A 16,058-nucleotide genomic window follows, 5' to 3' on the forward strand; every position below is an offset into this window, starting at 1 on the left:
CAGTGCTCAGAGCTATGCGTACAGCATTTTATTCACCATATATAGTAGCATTGCTTCATTCATAACATGATTCTTTACCTATACAGCCCCAAAACTGCATTGGTAGTCTGGACTGCTACAGGGAATTACCAGTTTTATTTATTTATTTATATTTTCCCCAGGGAGAAAAAACAATTTCTGTCCATTACACACTTAGCACTTGCCCAGAGATGTGGGGATCCCAAACTGCAGCAGGGAGGCAAGTTAGAATCAGTGTCTTATTTTTACAGCTAAGAGAAAATGAGGCAGAGGTGAAAGTGCCCAAGGTCTTCTACAGGATTAGCATTAAGTGAGATGAAATTGATACCCAGAGGTGTTTTCTAGATTTCCTAGTTCCAGTGAGCTACTAAATCCCTTAACTGCTTTGATTCCCATTCCCCTAGCCTTTTTCCTCCATAATCTCTACTAGCCAGTGTCTGTGTGGAGGGCTGCAGAGCTTCTCCTGCTTGGGGCCGTCTCTGACTTGATTGGTGTCCAGTAAAGCTCTTGGCAAGGTGGAGGGGATGTTTCATTTAAATATGAGAGACACAGAGGAATGAAAAGTTTTGGGAACGTTTTGGAGAAATTACATTTTTCCAAGTTGCTCCTGCTAGAAAGCCTATTGAGTTTTAATCTCTTGAAGTGAGCATCTCAGCAGGCAACAAGTAAGAAAACCATCACCAGGTGAAAGTTCTCTGATGGTGCATGCAGAAGCTGTGAAGCCCCTTTGGAAAGGTTTAAGGAGCATCACTGGTCTTCTAGCATCACCTTTCCCTTGACATGAACCAGTTTTCTTCCCCTGTCCTTCTGAGGGCTTTAGAAACTGATATCTTCACTAGTCACTGTTCAGATGTCTCACTCAAATTTAATTTACTCTATTAAGCTGGTTGTTGCATGTTTAATTAAATGCAAAGTGATTATTAAAAACATTTTTTAGCTTTAATGGCTGTGTATTAGATATGCCAATATGCACATGCAGGAGGACACTTGCGACATGCTTGTAAGGCAGTAAGGGTGTCACTGGGAAAGCACAAAAAGATGGGTTGGGAGAGGGGAAAAGAGGTGGGATGCAGGCACCAGCTATGTCCTACGACTTCTAGGTGTGCAGAAGGCAGCTGTGTAGCATACTAGGTTAGTGCAGGCAAACAGTGGAAGGTAAAGATGGTCTTTCTGAAGAAATTACCCAGCTGGGGATTTGCTGCCTGAACTCCCCCTCTTTTAAGTGAGCATCTTGCCTGTTTTTAGCTCTCCTGGTATTACAATGAGTCCTTAGCAGTTCCCAGCTCATCTAGGACAAGAGGGTAGTGTAAGCACTATTCCCTTTGACTTTCTGTCTGAAAACAGGTCAAATCCATGCACCACCTTGTAATGAATTTAATGTATAGCCTTACATCTCTAGCCTTACTTGGCTGTCTGGACAAAACATGGCTTTCTGTGCTGGTTTAGCATGGGAAGGATTTTTTATGTTACAGTGAGGTTTGGAGTGGAAACTAGCTAGTGATGCAGAAATTGGAAGGTCAAAAAATCCTGCTTTGGGGGTAGAATGGGCACTGAGTTTTGCTCAGCTCACAAGTTTGTGGACAACCTAGGGAGGAGACCAGATCAGCAGAAATAGTATGCGGTAGCTCACAGCTTTTATGGCTTAAGAATAGAAACTGCCTGGCATTGTTTTCTAAGAGCTTGCTGAGGAAGATGTCATGCTGCAGGTGGTGATTTTGGGATTGCTGCCTGTAACACTGAACAGGGTTGCTGTGTTGCATGTGCTCATAGAGCAGGTGATATTCATCCCTGTGCCCATCAGTTCTGGCTTTCTCCTCCTGATCTCTATTTCCACCATCACTGGGGCTATTAAGCAGATGACATGTAGTGCTGCCTTCTGCTCAGATAAGGCATTGATATGCAGGCCTTGAAGTCTGAAAGTCTTGTTGTGGGCAGATAATGCCCTTTTGGCTTAGGACCCATCTAGGTATGTCCTCTATCTCGCACCTGCAGGATCAGTGCCAACCCAGATGTTGAAGGGCTAAGGCATGGCAGGAGAGAAATAGGGCAACACAGTGATGCTTTGCTTGCACGCCCTCAGTTGTTGAGAATATAGCTGATACCTGTCCCAGTTTCTGGACATGCATTCAGCAATTAAACACATGCAAATTAATGCAAAAGTAGATCAGATTAGTGAAGGGAGCATCTCCATGCAAAGTATTTCTCAGGTCCTAAAGGAAATGAGTTCAAGAGCACAAAAACCTGCAGCACAGGAGGGCATAGAGTGATCCTAGAAGCTAACTTTTCCTGTCACCTTATATTACTGGCAGAGAGATTGCAGGTGGAAGATGCTCTTCCTGATGCCCAAGTCAGTGCTGACATCTGGTTATTCAAAAATAGGGGATGTAGAAAGAGACTATGGCTTGTGTGAAGCACAGGGAGAAGGGCAGTATCTAAAACAGTTGTCACTTTATGTATAACAGTTATGCAGAATATCAGACTTGTAAACTGGGCACTGGCTTGTACCAAAAGAGAAATTAAAAGCAGTATTTTGGCAGAATACTCTCCCCATGAAAAGTACAGAAAGTACAAGAGCTGCTGCCTCCTGCCCTTAGCAATGGTAAGAGTCTGAACAGACTTTGTGCTGTCTTAGAGCTAGAAAGACTGCCATCAGGTATTTACTTATGTCAGATTTGCTGGTACTTGTTAAGGTCTGGGACCCATTGATTCATCTTCATGGAAATGGACAATCCCTTATGAGGGCAAAGTAGTTTTTTTAAGTGAGTTTACTAAGGAAGAGCTGTGGCCCTCTAGCTCCGTCCTTCATGTATTCTGTACATTTCACACTGCTCCAGTTCTTGGCCACTGATTGCAGACACATCCTGTCTCCTCCCCTTGAATATAATTCCTCTTATTTCCCTACCCTCTCCTTAAAATGAAACATACTTGAGGACTACTTTGTCCTTTAATTTCTTTCTCAAGAATGACGGGAACAGAAGATGGTGTTTAATCATCAAAGAAGTTGAAGCCAGCGAACTGTTCATTAGTCTCTGGCAGTGGCAGCTTGGTTTTTACTAAGTCAGATGTTCCATTTTTCTCCTCCTTTCTGGAGCATCTTGGCTTTCCTAATGTTCTTTTTTGATCTTGGACAAGGAGACCATATGTCATTTGCTTATATGGGGAAGGACTTCCATTTGGTCAACTCTCCAAAAGAAGGTGTTTTATCAAAGTCAGGGTGGAGGAGAAATGGGGAGGAAAAAGTCAAGTGGTGCAGATAATGCTAGAGGCAAGTTGCGAAATCTCCTTTATCTCTCAAGCCCAAAGTCATGCAGCAGCAGAAGAGCAGTGTGTGTCCTCCCCTGCAGAAGAGTTATTGCTTCCAGTACCTTACAAGTGCTTGCTGAAACACAACCTCCACTGGCAGCCCGAAACTGTCAACTTTACTTTCAAAGCCTCCAAAAGGTATCAGAGTCATTTGCCACCCACAAAATGGACTTGGCACAGGCAACACCCAGGTTGACAGAAATACTGTATTTTGAGCAAAGATCTGACCCTTTCACATACGTTATTCCTCCCATTTCTAATCCTGACTTCTGAATCTAGTGTAGCCCCAATGAGCATGTGCACTTCTGCCTCTAGACAAGCCTAGTAATAGGGACTCTGTAGGTCACAGCACAACTGAAAATGATGTGAGCCAACCTGCCAGTGATCTGCATCTCCTAGGAGATGTGCTGAGGGTTTATGAAGCAGCCTGCCCGGGGGGATGCTCCTGGTGTCTTTCTGGGAGATGGAGCTCCTGCCTTGCAGCAGGAGGTTCTGCTTCCTTAGGCTATTCCTTCCTGTTAGTCACTTCCGTTTATGACTTTGACTGTGTTTTCCACATTAATGCTTAGACCTCCCAAAACACTGTTATGTTCCTGTCTCCATGCTTTTGTTCAGCTAATACCACAGGCCTTGTGGAAAGTTATTTTCATTACTTTGCCTTGTACAATGTCCATTGCAGGATGTCAGACACTGTCATCATACGGCTCTGTCCTGTGTTTAACCCATTCAGCAGTTCTCCCCCAGTGACAAGCTAAACAGTGGAACTCACTTTCCATAGTCACAAGATTGCAGATACCAAAGGCTCAATATTCTGAGAGATAAAACAAGCTCTCAGAAGAGAAACTGAGTAGCTTCAATTCAGAAGCTGCCAGCTCTGGCTCAGGAGATCCTTAAGCTTCAAGTAGCTGGAGAGCTAAGGATCACAACAGATTCTCTTTTGCTTATATTCCTCCCTGCTATTCTATTCACTGTTCCTGAAGACAGGCTACAAATGTAGAACGACTTTTTGGTCTGACACAGTACCACTGTGTCTCCAAATGAGTGCAAGCATGCTTGTAAGAAAACCCCTTGGGACATATACCATGTTTGCTCTGCATGCTGACACACAACTGTGCAGGAGAAGGGCAGCTCTTTCTGAAGAAGGGGGATCCTTAATTTTGGACCCTTTCACTGTGGTGAGCAGAAAGGGACATATGATGCTATACTGAAAATGGGCCAACTTATCTCCCTTCTTGCTGTGCCTCAGCTGCTGTTGTTCCCTTAGACTTATCTCTCCTGTCCTCTGAGAAACTGGGGAATCCCTGTGCATGCTTCAGTGAATTTGTTGCCTCTGGGGTCCTGCAGGAAATACCTCCCTTCATCCATGCCCTCTTGTAACGTTTCAGCCTTTCACTGTTCATCACTACATCATCTTTGGTTTGGGGTCTCTGCTGAGTTTCAGAAAAGGCTGTGATTATCAGTCTCCTCCTCTTGTCTGGAGATGGATGCTAGCAGCCCTGTCCTCAGTAGCTGTCATTTCAGCATGTGAGGCCACCAGCTAAGCTCCTCTTCCTTCCCAGGGGCTTTTGTGTGCCTCTAGGTGACCTGTCCTCCCTCCTTACATGGAGGCACCTCTACAACATGAGCATGCGCTGGCTCCACGTGTTGCTCTCACCTCTGTTTGTGTGCATCATACAGCAAGAAGGAGGAGAGAGAAAGAGCAAAGCCTTTGGAAAACCTGGGCACAGGGGAGGTAAATGAGGTGGGACTGATAGCTCGCAAGGAGCTGCTCAGCAGAGCAGGCTGAATGGAAGCATGAGAAGTGGGGTCCCACAGGGATGGCCATGCTGAGAAGCTTTCCAGCAGCATCAGGAACTGTCTTGGCTGTGTGGGGGGCTGGAGGGGAGCTGTAGAGTGGTCTCACATGTAACAGGGACAGGGGATCTTGCAGGGCAGGGAGGGCAGCGCAGCAGTGCTGTGGTAAGTAAAGGGGATGGAAACAGCGCTGGAGCTGTGCAGCTTGTGAGCTACTGGGTACCAGACTTCTGGGACAAACCAAGGGCTAGTGGAGATGGAGGGGAGAGGAACAGCTTTTTTTTGAAGCGCACAAGCTCTCTTAGCATAAGGGGCATGTGATTTGTAAGTCAGTGAGTCTTAGCACAGCTCATCTGGGTCTCAAAACAAGCTTTCCTCTTGCCAGTGCTGTTGTCTACAGCATTTGAGCTTCCTGCAGTGGGATGCTGGTCAGGGTAGGTACAGGCTGACATGACCAGTTAAGCTACAAAACCTAGCCAGAGAAAGTTTGCAGTTATCTTTGGAAAGCTTGCTTTTCCTGGGGGTGGAAAATGGAGGACCAGGTAGAAGATAGAAGCACAGAACTTCTGCTCATGTCCACCCTTCAGAAGCCCCTATTCCTTTTCTCCAGTCTTTGGTTTTCAGAAGCAGAAATCCCAGTTCACACTGAACAATCCCCAAAGGTTTATGCAGTGTAATGTTGCAATGTATCTCCCTTCTACAAGGCTTGCCCCTGCTTCTATAGTAGCCACCTGATGAAGCAGGAGGTTACACGGGGTAACCTGGAACATTCATGCTCCCTCCAGTGTGGGTCCTGGTGCAGTAGGTGTACCTGGCAGGGAGCTCTCTGTAAAGCTCTCCCATCCTTGTCACAGCAGTAACTGGCCTTGGCCATACCTTGGCCCTGCCTGAGCATTTTACAGTCCTCTGGAAACACCTCTGTGGGATGGACACTTGTCCTGTTCTTTTCCTTCCGCCCAGAAATCCTGCCCACTGTTCAGCAGTGTGATGGGATAGGGAGAGCAAGAGAATGTGAAGTGGAGCACACAAACCAGCAGAAAGAGAGGGGCTGAGAGAAACCTCAGGCACTACATGAACCATTATTATGAATTGCTCCAGACATCCATGATGCTGCCCAAAGAAATCTATTGTGCCAAGAAGTCCAGGAAGATTGGAGAACGTTGCTCAACTCGGGGCTGGGCTGGGCTGGAGGTTCTTCCCCAGAAACCTCTCTGCACCTGAAGAACACCATCAGCTTTATGGTTAGGGTGTAGGCTTTTATTCCTGCACCGTTCTGAGTTTGTTCCCATCACTTGGTAAGCACCTTGTCCCTTTTGTCTTCTGGAGAATCACTGCCACCTCTTCTTTGCTGCTGCTTGAAGGCTGGCAGGAGCCTGCAGTGACAGCAGGGTGGCCTGCTGAGGGGTGAGGTGTTGCAGGGCTCTGTCAAGCGTTAGGGAAATGCAGGTCAGTGAAGCAGCTTGCCAAGATGTGCGGGTGGAGTCCTCAAGGGGGAGGATGGAAATGGTGCCTCTTCCCACAGGCTTGTTACCAATGAGGGTAAGAGGCTCCAGGAACTCAGGCATTCTCCTCTGTCCTCTCACTGCAATGCAGGTCCAAACACCTGGGAGGGGAACCAGGAAAAGCATGTTCCTTTGCAAGGTCTTAACCGAAATGAGTATGTTTGTGCCCCTGAGAGATGGACTGTGAGGCTTCTGAGGCAGGAGATTAACAGTCCCTTACAAAGCAAAGCAAAACCGCTTCTTGGCCAGAAAGCTGTCACTGTGTTTTTTGTTCTTTCCAATATGACACAGAAAGTGACAGATATAGCTTTTGTATCTAGTTTACACCGCAGATTTTGTTCTGTGACCTTTTGGATATGCATATGGTTCTAGATTTCTGAATCATGTTTAGATGCCCAAAATCTGGCATACCCATAGTGTGGGATTATTTGAGCTTGTTTTCAGATGTGTTAATCAAACCTGGCTTCAAGGAAGTCAATAGGAGGAAACAGGCCAGCAGGATACCTCTGTACTCAGCCCAGATGTTACCACATGAGCAAGGTCCTCACCAGCCCCTCACACAGAGCTGGAATTTGCAGACCAGAAATGCCCATTGTGCAAATCTGTGCGGTCAAAAGGATTCCTGTGGCACTGTAGGTATCTGCTTGGGAAAAGAAAATGTGTCTCTGCCCCCCCATTGTAGATCATTGCATGTGTTTGCAAAAATGCTTTTTATTTAAGGGCTTCTGAAAAATCACTGACTTCTGTAAGGCCACTGTCAGCAAGACTTTTGCCCACTTCTTTAACAGCATCTTGTTATTTTAATGTCAGTTGTTTTACTCCCAAAAATCTTGGCTCAGAACCTGTTTAAAACCTGCTGTGAGAATGTTTTCCGTCATTGGTGGGTACGAGACCCCTTCCTGTACTACTCGTTTTACCTGAGAAGAAACAATTGCTCTTTTACTTTGGTGCCACAGCCTCTGAACAAGCTGATCCTGTTACCATCCAGCAGTTAGTATGGTTTCTGCAGAACTAGAGCCCCTCTCTACCAGCTCTCCCTGCCTTCTATAAAATTCTTGTCTTAGCAGCAGTGTCAACTGAGCAGGAGAGGAGCAGAAGATATGTATGGCATTGTTCTAGCTGGGGATAGTCAGGAAACTGCCCCTTTACTGGTGGATCATGCTCCACTGGTGACAGATTTCCTTCACATATGTCCCTTCCTGAGAATCGCAATGAGCTCCCAACTTAGCTCATATAACAAGGCAAGTGCTAATAGCTGGTCACGGCTGGCCTGGGTTGACTTTGAAACCTTGGCCTCGAGGTGAGATTCTCTATGTGCCCTTTGGAATCTCCAGAATTTCTGCTCAAACTAAAACTGGCTTTTACCAACTGTGTGGTAAGAAGCAGTGGCTGAGCGTGACTGCATTGTGTCCAGACACCTTTATGTGACTAAATGGGAGATCAATCCTTGAAGTCTTAAGTGCAGTGTAGCCCACTGTTGGTTGACATCCTTTAGTGCTACTGTAGTCAGAACTACTAGTACCTTTGCAGACAAACTCTACGCAGACTGGCACAACAAAGTGGGATGCAGTTTTGCTTAATCAGAGTCATGTAATGTCTTTTCATCCCCTACAAAGCTCAGTCTTGTTTCCGTTTCCCCAGAACAAAGCGCAGACCCCACCACTGGAGGTGTGGGCACAAACGTTTGGGTGCCCAGGAATTTGGAGACCCACGAAAGCTCTGGGCAGTGGCAATAGCAAAGGGACAGAGTTACGTCCCTGCCCTGGAGCCAGGCTGACGCTTCCATGTTTCTTTCCTAGGACTACACCATCACCATGTACTTCCAGCAGAGCTGGCGAGACAAACGCCTGGCGTATAATGACCTTCCTCTCAATCTGACCCTGGACAACCGGGTGGCTGACCAGTTGTGGCTGCCTGACACCTATTTCCTGAATGACAAGAAGTCCTTTCTGCACGGGGTGACAGTGAAGAACCGCATGATTCGGCTGCATCCTGATGGGACTGTCCTGTATGGCCTGAGGTAAGTCTAAGGGGAGTCTTTGTTGGCTGCGGTCAAGAATGACATCTCGTCTAAACTTCTCCCACTTCCAGAGATGTTCTGGTAAGGCAAGGACCCAAAAGACCACAAGATACTCGAGTGTTGCACAGTTTTAAGTATCTGTCCTTTCTGCAGGTTGGACATGGTTGTTTCCTTCAGGTCTCCAATGTTTCCTGTACTCTTATAGACAAATCTTGGAGATAGGAATAGTTTGCTCTGAGCATTTGAGGTCACTGTCATTCATGTTGCATAATGCTTCCATTTGAAACATTCATTTTCAGTTGCTTATGACTTTCTGTAAGTTTGGCCTATTGAGATGAGACTGTGTTACATTCATACTTAAAACTGAATTTCTGTAGCATTTGAGTTAAACCACTTTAGTCTTTTTTGAGCATGAGATAGGAGAAATGTTTTTATACAGTTAAAGAAGAATGTCTCTTTATCGGTGTAATTCTGAAGATCAGGGCTTGAAAGTTGATATCTAGTAGGGAAATGGTACTCAGTGATGAGGCTTTTTGTAGTGTTTGGAATGAATTAACGTAGGCAAGTCCACAGCCTTTGAAAGTGCTGTGCTTGTGTGCAATGGAGGTGGCAACGCTTGGCATTATCTGGATATGGGGAGATGCCAGGGTAGGTAAGAAAGTTAAATGGAGGAGACAGAGGGCTAAAAGGGGAGCTTGCACCTATAGGTAAGAGCACTGGGTTTGGATGCTGTAGCTGAAATCTAGGCAATGCTTTTCTCAGCCCTGTATTTGTCTGTTTTGAGCATTTCTCCTCTCTGTTTTGTGGGGTTTTTTTTTTCCTTTTTGACTACCAGAATTCACAGCTAGCTTTTTAGACCTGTCTCCACATTCACAAATGATAGCGATAGCTCTGGGCTCACATCCCAGTGCAGCAAAGGGGGAGGAAAGACCTTTCTCCTTCAAAGAGAGGGTACACCCACCCTTCCCATTTACAGTATCAGCTCCTCTGCTGCTTCGTGTTTTGTGGCAAAGTCTGACTTGTTATGATTTTTTTCCTCTCTTTAAGTAGCAGGGATGTTTCGGGGAGGGTAGGAATGGGTGTAGGCATAGCAAAGTAGGAGGCTGCTCAGGGCATCATCCTGCCAGGGCAGCGAGGTGACTGCACCCTGTGCTTTCCCTATGGCAGAGCCCTGGGAAGCCAAAGAGCAGCAGTCACTGCTGGTGCTGAGGGACAGGCTGCAATATGTGGGGTGATGTATGTACTATTTTTTTCCCTTCTAATTAGTGGATGCCTCTTGCTCCAGCCCCACAGACAGCAAAAGGTGCAACAAGCCTCACTTGCTGACTCTGTCCCAGTTCTGCCTCTCCCCTTCTGGGACAGGTACATCCATCTCTTTGCCTTGGGCCAGGCACATTGCTCAGCTGATACTACCATGGAACCCTGAGCCAGCTTTACTGACCCACCAGCAGCCTTCCCACAGCTAACTGCCCCAAATTCCCTCACTGTGTTAAAACAAGAGACAAAGCTAAGCAAGAAGATGCTGCCAGCTGGGGTAGGTAGGACCATAAATTCAGCCTGTTGGGAAGGAGGAGGTAAAGAATGCTGTTAAACTCGGGCTTCTCTCTGCTGCTGAGCCAGCCCACCTGAGTGCAAAGCTGCCTCCCCCATGCTGGTGGGAAATCTTTGCACACACCTGCCCAGCAAAAGAAGAAGAAATGCCAGTGTATTTTTATCAGCTGCCATTTAGTCAGCTCCGATAATGAACACTATGAGCCCTGCAGCACAGGTAGCAGGCAATGGAAGTCCTTGGAGGGTTTGCTCTTGGGCTGGGACACTATGCAAGTCCTTTCCCTTCCCATGGGGCCCAGAAGTGTGAGGAACAGAGCTCAGCTCTCCCTCATGACCTGTGTTAACGGGTCAGATGAGGAAAACTGCATCCAGGCCAAAAGAAAGAGCATGACAGCTGTTTGCCCCTGTTATTTCCAGGGCCATTGTAAGGGCTGCCTGTGTTGTTTTAACTTTTGGCTGGTTTTCCTGGAAGCTGCTCTCTTGCCCCTGGAGAAAACAGCAATTGCAAAGACAAAGCACTGAGCAACTGCAGCTCCTCTTCCTCAGCTGTACTTCAGGTTGGGGTGGCTGGATTTAACTGTTCTGAAAGCACTGAGGTTTGGGGGGGGGGTGCCTGAATGCTTGAAGTCCCTCTTAGCTTTATTCATAGTGGTATCAACAATGATTTCTCTAGGGCTGCTTTCTGTACTGATTCATGCATCTGTGACTTCGCTGACAACAGAAATATTAGGTCCAGTTTTGCAGGTGCAAATAACTGTGATCCTATTCAAAAATACAGCCACATGCATGGCAGGTGTGAGCAAGTATGAAAGTAGTCATTAAATATTCACCTTTCCCTTAATCTTTGCAAAAAGACACCCACGCTTGTCTTGCAAACAGGAATAAAAGTGCAGGTCCTTCCTGTATTTTGAAGCCTATTCTTGTCTTTTCCTGTGTTTTTCAGGAGGATTCATAAAATGGAGTTGCTCTGATGGAAGAAGGCCAAAGGGGGCAATTTCTGTTCCTTTTCCTTTGTTCGCCTGTTTGTTTTTCTCTGAAGGAGATAGCACAGCCCTGCTCCTTCTCCTGATATCTTCTTGCCAGTCACTTCCCCCTCCTTTGAGCTGATCCTGTAGCAAAGTGACTCAATCGTGCTATTTGTGGTACAACAGTCATTTTTCTTTCCAGCAGCCTCTGATGTCAGAGACCAGCGAGAATGACACCCTGGCAGGCCCCTGCCTTCAGCAAGTGTTCAGGATCAGGCTCAAGCTCTGGATCAGACCCCAAGGTCCAAGTTAGCTCTCACGGGAGTCAATGGGTATTTTGCTTCTGACTTTAGCGACAATGAGATCAGGCTTCAGATAACTTGTTTGCATGAGTAAATAAAGCCCTTTATTCCTCTAGTCCGCTCCATTGTGAAAGCTGTGTGTCAGGAAAGCATACGCTTGTTTTTGGTAGAATTAGCAAATCAATGGATGAAGGCAGTGCAGCAGATGTAATATAGCTACATCTTAGGAAAGCGTGCAATACAAGAGCTTACTCCAAAATTAATTCCCACTGGGATTGGATTAAAAGCTGGTTGCCAGGTCTTCAACAAAAGGAATGCATAAACAGCAGTGAGCTGTGCTGGGGTGGTGATGCTGGGCTGCTGCGGGGCTGCAGTCAGGACTGGAGTTCCCTACCGCTTTCCCCAATGAGTTAGCAGATGGCATACATCCCAAAAGCCCAAACAGGGGCCTGGAGCCCAGATCCAGCCCAAAGGGCATTCCTGCCTCTGCAAACACCAAGAGGGATGGGACGATGCAGACTGGCAGAGGTGATAGAGGTTTTAGGGTGGCATGAGCTCACCTGGCCCCCAAACACCTTGCAGGAGTTAGAAGTGTCTGTGAAGCATAGGAGGAGAGCTGGTCAGGTGTGGCATACAGCAGGAAAGTGTTAAAATGATGTGAAAAGTCTGCAGCGTGAAGGGAGGCTTACAGGAGCTACCCACAAAGACAAATCAATCAGCTATGGGTGGTGGAGGGAGGTGGATGAAATAGTGAAGAAGAGCTGGGTAGCATTGGCTGAATTCCATGTATCTTTCCTCCAATGGTTTTTTTGCCAGAAATTGCATTGGTTTCATCAAATTTAAAAAAAAAAAAAATATTAGGGTGAAATTTTTCTTTTAAGAAAAAGCATTTCAGAGACTGCTGATGCTTCACTCCTAATTTTATTTAGAGAATTTTTCACCTCTGTCAATATTTTCCTCGCTATTTCAAACTGCTTTACTACCATAAGCAACATCTGAGTAACACACAGGCTTTCCCTGGACCTCCAGAGACTGGTCCTCTCCTGCCACAGTATTCAATAAGCTTTACATTGTCACACATACAAGCTATGCATCCCAATCTGAGACTTTCATTTCCTTTTCTAGACCGTGTAGCATCCATTTGGTACTGAAAGAAGCTGACACTTATCAAATGCTGATGTCATCAGTATTTTGCTATAGAGCTAAAAATAGAAACAACTGTAACAATGCTGAAATTCTCATGCAGAAATTTGAAATCATATTTGAAACCAGCTTTAGAAGATGCTTCAGGGAAATCTTGGGGCTATTTGGTTTCATACTGAAATGATGAAGGGATAAAACCAGATTCCAGCAAAACAGGTGCTTTGAGGAGCCCAGACTGCATCCCTGAGCTCACAGGGGGAGTGGGATGCTGGGAAGCAGGCACAAAGCTGGGTGGACAGCAAGTGAGATGCAATGCCTGGCTGGCGAGGAGCCCAGGCAATGTAAACTGAGCAACTGAAAATCTGCAGAGGAATTTGATGACGGAGACTAAATCTTGTGCAGGGAGAATGAGGGATCTCCTCCTGCGAAGGTGGTGGTGGGGAGCATGTGCATGTGTTGTGATATTTTAGTTCCTGTCCATGATTGTCACTGCAGTGAGGTGTGTTGTAGAGATGAGGCAGTTCGGATGCATACAAAGGTGCAGAAGCGTATCAGGGCTCTGAGCCCAGTGCGTGCTGTCTTAGGGAAGCAGACCCCAGCTGTCCTCGTAAGTGTAAATACCTGTTCAGTACTTAAAGGGGAGAGAACCTGGCATCCTTCAAATAGCTCAAAACTTGCTGTTTCAGACTGAGGGAAGCTGGGTGTATCTGCTTCATTTCTGCTTTTCATGGGGTACATTCCCATCAGTCAGTTGCTCCCCACAAGGTAGCGGCTCCCAGGGGACATCAGCCCTCACATTGCAGCAAGGGCCAGACCTTGTGCCCCATGGCTGGTGCTCTGCTGGAGCTCATCTCAGAGACTTCTTCACATGTCCCATCTCCAACCTGCCTGACCTGGTCATGACCCAGCCCTGTCTGTATTGTATTCCCTAGGACCCAGTCCAGGATTATTGGTTTCTCCAGCTGATAGAAAGGTTTCTCCTGCTCCTGTCTCACTTGACACCTGCAGTTTGCAACCATGTCCTTGCTCTTTCCATAGGTGTTACTTGATTTTCTGCAGAGAAGGTGGCCTGATGGGTTAAGACTGAGGAGTTTTTCATGTTCTGAAGTCACTTGGCAATTTTAATTTCCCCAGAAAATAGACCAGAAGGGAAGAAATTGGCTGTTTTTGCTTCTTTTCCCTCCCTGAGAGAGGTTTCTCTGGAAATGTGAGAGATGATTCAGGCTCTACCCTGTCTCCAGTAGCTCTGCCTGCTCCCTCTGCAGGTTAGGCAAAGACAATAGCAATCTCTCCTTTGGCAGCCTGGGTGAGAAGAGTTTGGCTTGTGTACATCCAGCCAGCCCCTTGGAACTGGTCCTGCAGCCTTACCTGGCTCCCATCACATTGCTCTGCTTTGGGCCAGCTCCCACAAAGATACGGGGGTCAGAGAAGTCTTCATTAGGTGGCTGAGAAGGGAATATTTAAATGGGAACTCACCCCTTCAGCTGAGGTTAAGGGCAGATCCCTTTCTATATTTTTCATTCCCAGGGCTGGAATGGGGGACTTAGCTGGAAATACTGGAAGGAAGCTGAGGAATATTTCAGAAACTGTGTAAGAAATTGGAGCTCACTGAAACAGGATAAAGCAGCAAGCCAGAGCTGCTTATCCATCCTTAGTGCTGTAAGAACAGAGGTAAACATCATCAGGGCCTGGCTGGAATTGCTGCCCGTGCTACATCTCCTATAAGTCTGACTTGTTTGTTAGGAGAAATTGAGGTCAAGGAGTATCCACAAACAGCTAATTCCCACTGTCTCCTCACAAATCACCTGTGTGCTCGAAACTGCCGGCTCGCCCTGGCAGCATCTCTTTAGTCTTCCTCCTTATCCTATCCCAGCCGTCAGTCTAAACCCATCCTTGGGCCTTGTCAATTCTTCACCAAATCCCACAGATTTATGTTATGAGTTACTGTTTTATTAATTCAACTTCATCCCAGCCTGATGCTGTTGAAGGAAGAGACCTCCTGCTCTGTGAAGTGCAGGCCACTCTTGCCTGAAACAACTGTAACAAACAAATCTCTCTTAAAACATATTCCACTTGGGTCCCTCTTGTTCCCCAGTCCAGTTGACAATTTGCCAGATGCACAGCACATCTGGAATAGAATAAAGAGGTAGAAAAGCAAAACCTTGCAGCCGAGGCAACTTTGCAGGCCTGAAAAATGGGTGATTTAAATGACTGATACCCTAGTTTAGAAGAGGGTTTTTTTCCTTGCCCATCTGAGTGCAGCACACACTGTTATTTGTCAAAGGATGCCTATGCAAGCACAGATGCTTTTGGAAACAGAGTGACCTTAGCAGGATTGTGCCAAGGCTTATGGAGTCAGTTTTAGGCAAGCAGACACAAGGGGAAAATATTCTGTATCCTTGCCTTGCTCTTGGTTCTAACATGACCTCCAGGAGTCTGCAAAGATCAGGCAGTGTTAAAAGAATGGCAGAATTCACCACGGGTTTATAAATCCCTCGAGGCCCTTCGAAGTTTGTGTTTACTGCCAGGCAGAAGGTGACATTTGCTAGCATGTTTTTATGGCTGACTTGGAGAATGTACAGAGTAAAAATAATCAGTTTGTCTGGGTTTCTTTTTCTCCCTGGTCAGCAAAACAGCAATTTTTGCCTCTCTCTCTGCTCTTAGTCACCAGAATTCCCTTACAAGTCTAACTTCCCCCATGGGGTTAGCCTGCACAAATCCTGCAAAACCCGAGCTGCTTCCATCCCTTCGCCTTATTGTTACAAACTGTTGTGAGCTTTGGGAGTCTGCATCCCGGGGGGACAGGAGCATCTTCAGCTTCTTGGGAGATCTGAAATCCAAAAAGCTGCAACCAGCAACTTAAGAAAATGTTTATCTTTTGCTGTGGAAGTGTTTGTGTTAGTCCCTGTGCAATGACACTTAATCCATAACTGCAGGTAAGTGTCTGAACTGTTAGCTCTATCTCTCCTTGTATTAGGAAAACAATAGTGGGGATATTTCTGCTATACTCCTCCTATTCTCATCCATACAGAATTTTAGGCAGCATCCTTTTGAAGCCAAAGGTGTCAGGGAACGTTCCTGGGCACTGGACATCAGTGGCCCACATAGTCAATTTGTTTCCTGTTTTTGTCTGTGTCCACAAACAGTCTCTTGGGCATTTCCCAGTTGGAGCACCAGAGAGGCTGGTAACCATGCATAATGGGTATTTTGCATGCAGCCAGACGCTTCTTCTGGAGAGTAAGAATTTAAGTGTAGACAAAGGCTGTTCCTTATCAGTTGACACTGGCTCCAGAAACCAGTTGCAGGTGCGGTCAGTTCACTGGTGTAGATGCAGTTATGGTGCAAACAGTACAGTTTATTTTGCAGGGATGAGCTTGAGGGAAATGGGAGGCCATTTGCTTTAGGAATTCCTCAAAGGTAATAGTCCTTCCCTCTCACCCACCCAGTCCTCTTCAAAGAA

General features: G+C 46.3%; 1 protein-coding gene across 2 annotated transcripts in view; it reads left to right on the forward strand.

Annotated features, from left to right (window-relative positions):
• LOC133265433 (gamma-aminobutyric acid receptor subunit beta-4) overlaps positions 1 to 16,058 on the forward strand; it is a 72,780-nt gene that overhangs the window by 38,678 nt on the left and 18,044 nt on the right. For both annotated transcript variants that reach the window (XM_061445952.1, XM_061445951.1), the window contains exon 4: positions 8,417 to 8,637. In XM_061445952.1, coding sequence (XP_061301936.1) covers positions 8,417 to 8,637 — 221 coding nt within the window. The remainder of the gene's footprint in view (positions 1 to 8,416; positions 8,638 to 16,058) is intronic.

This window comes from Pezoporus flaviventris, unplaced genomic scaffold, assembly GCF_033815535.1.
Source record: "Pezoporus flaviventris isolate CSIRO_AGI_PZ_B2104156 unplaced genomic scaffold, CSIRO_AGI_Pfla_v1 ptg000005l, whole genome shotgun sequence".
Taxonomy (NCBI): Eukaryota; Metazoa; Chordata; class Aves; order Psittaciformes; family Psittacidae; genus Pezoporus; species Pezoporus flaviventris.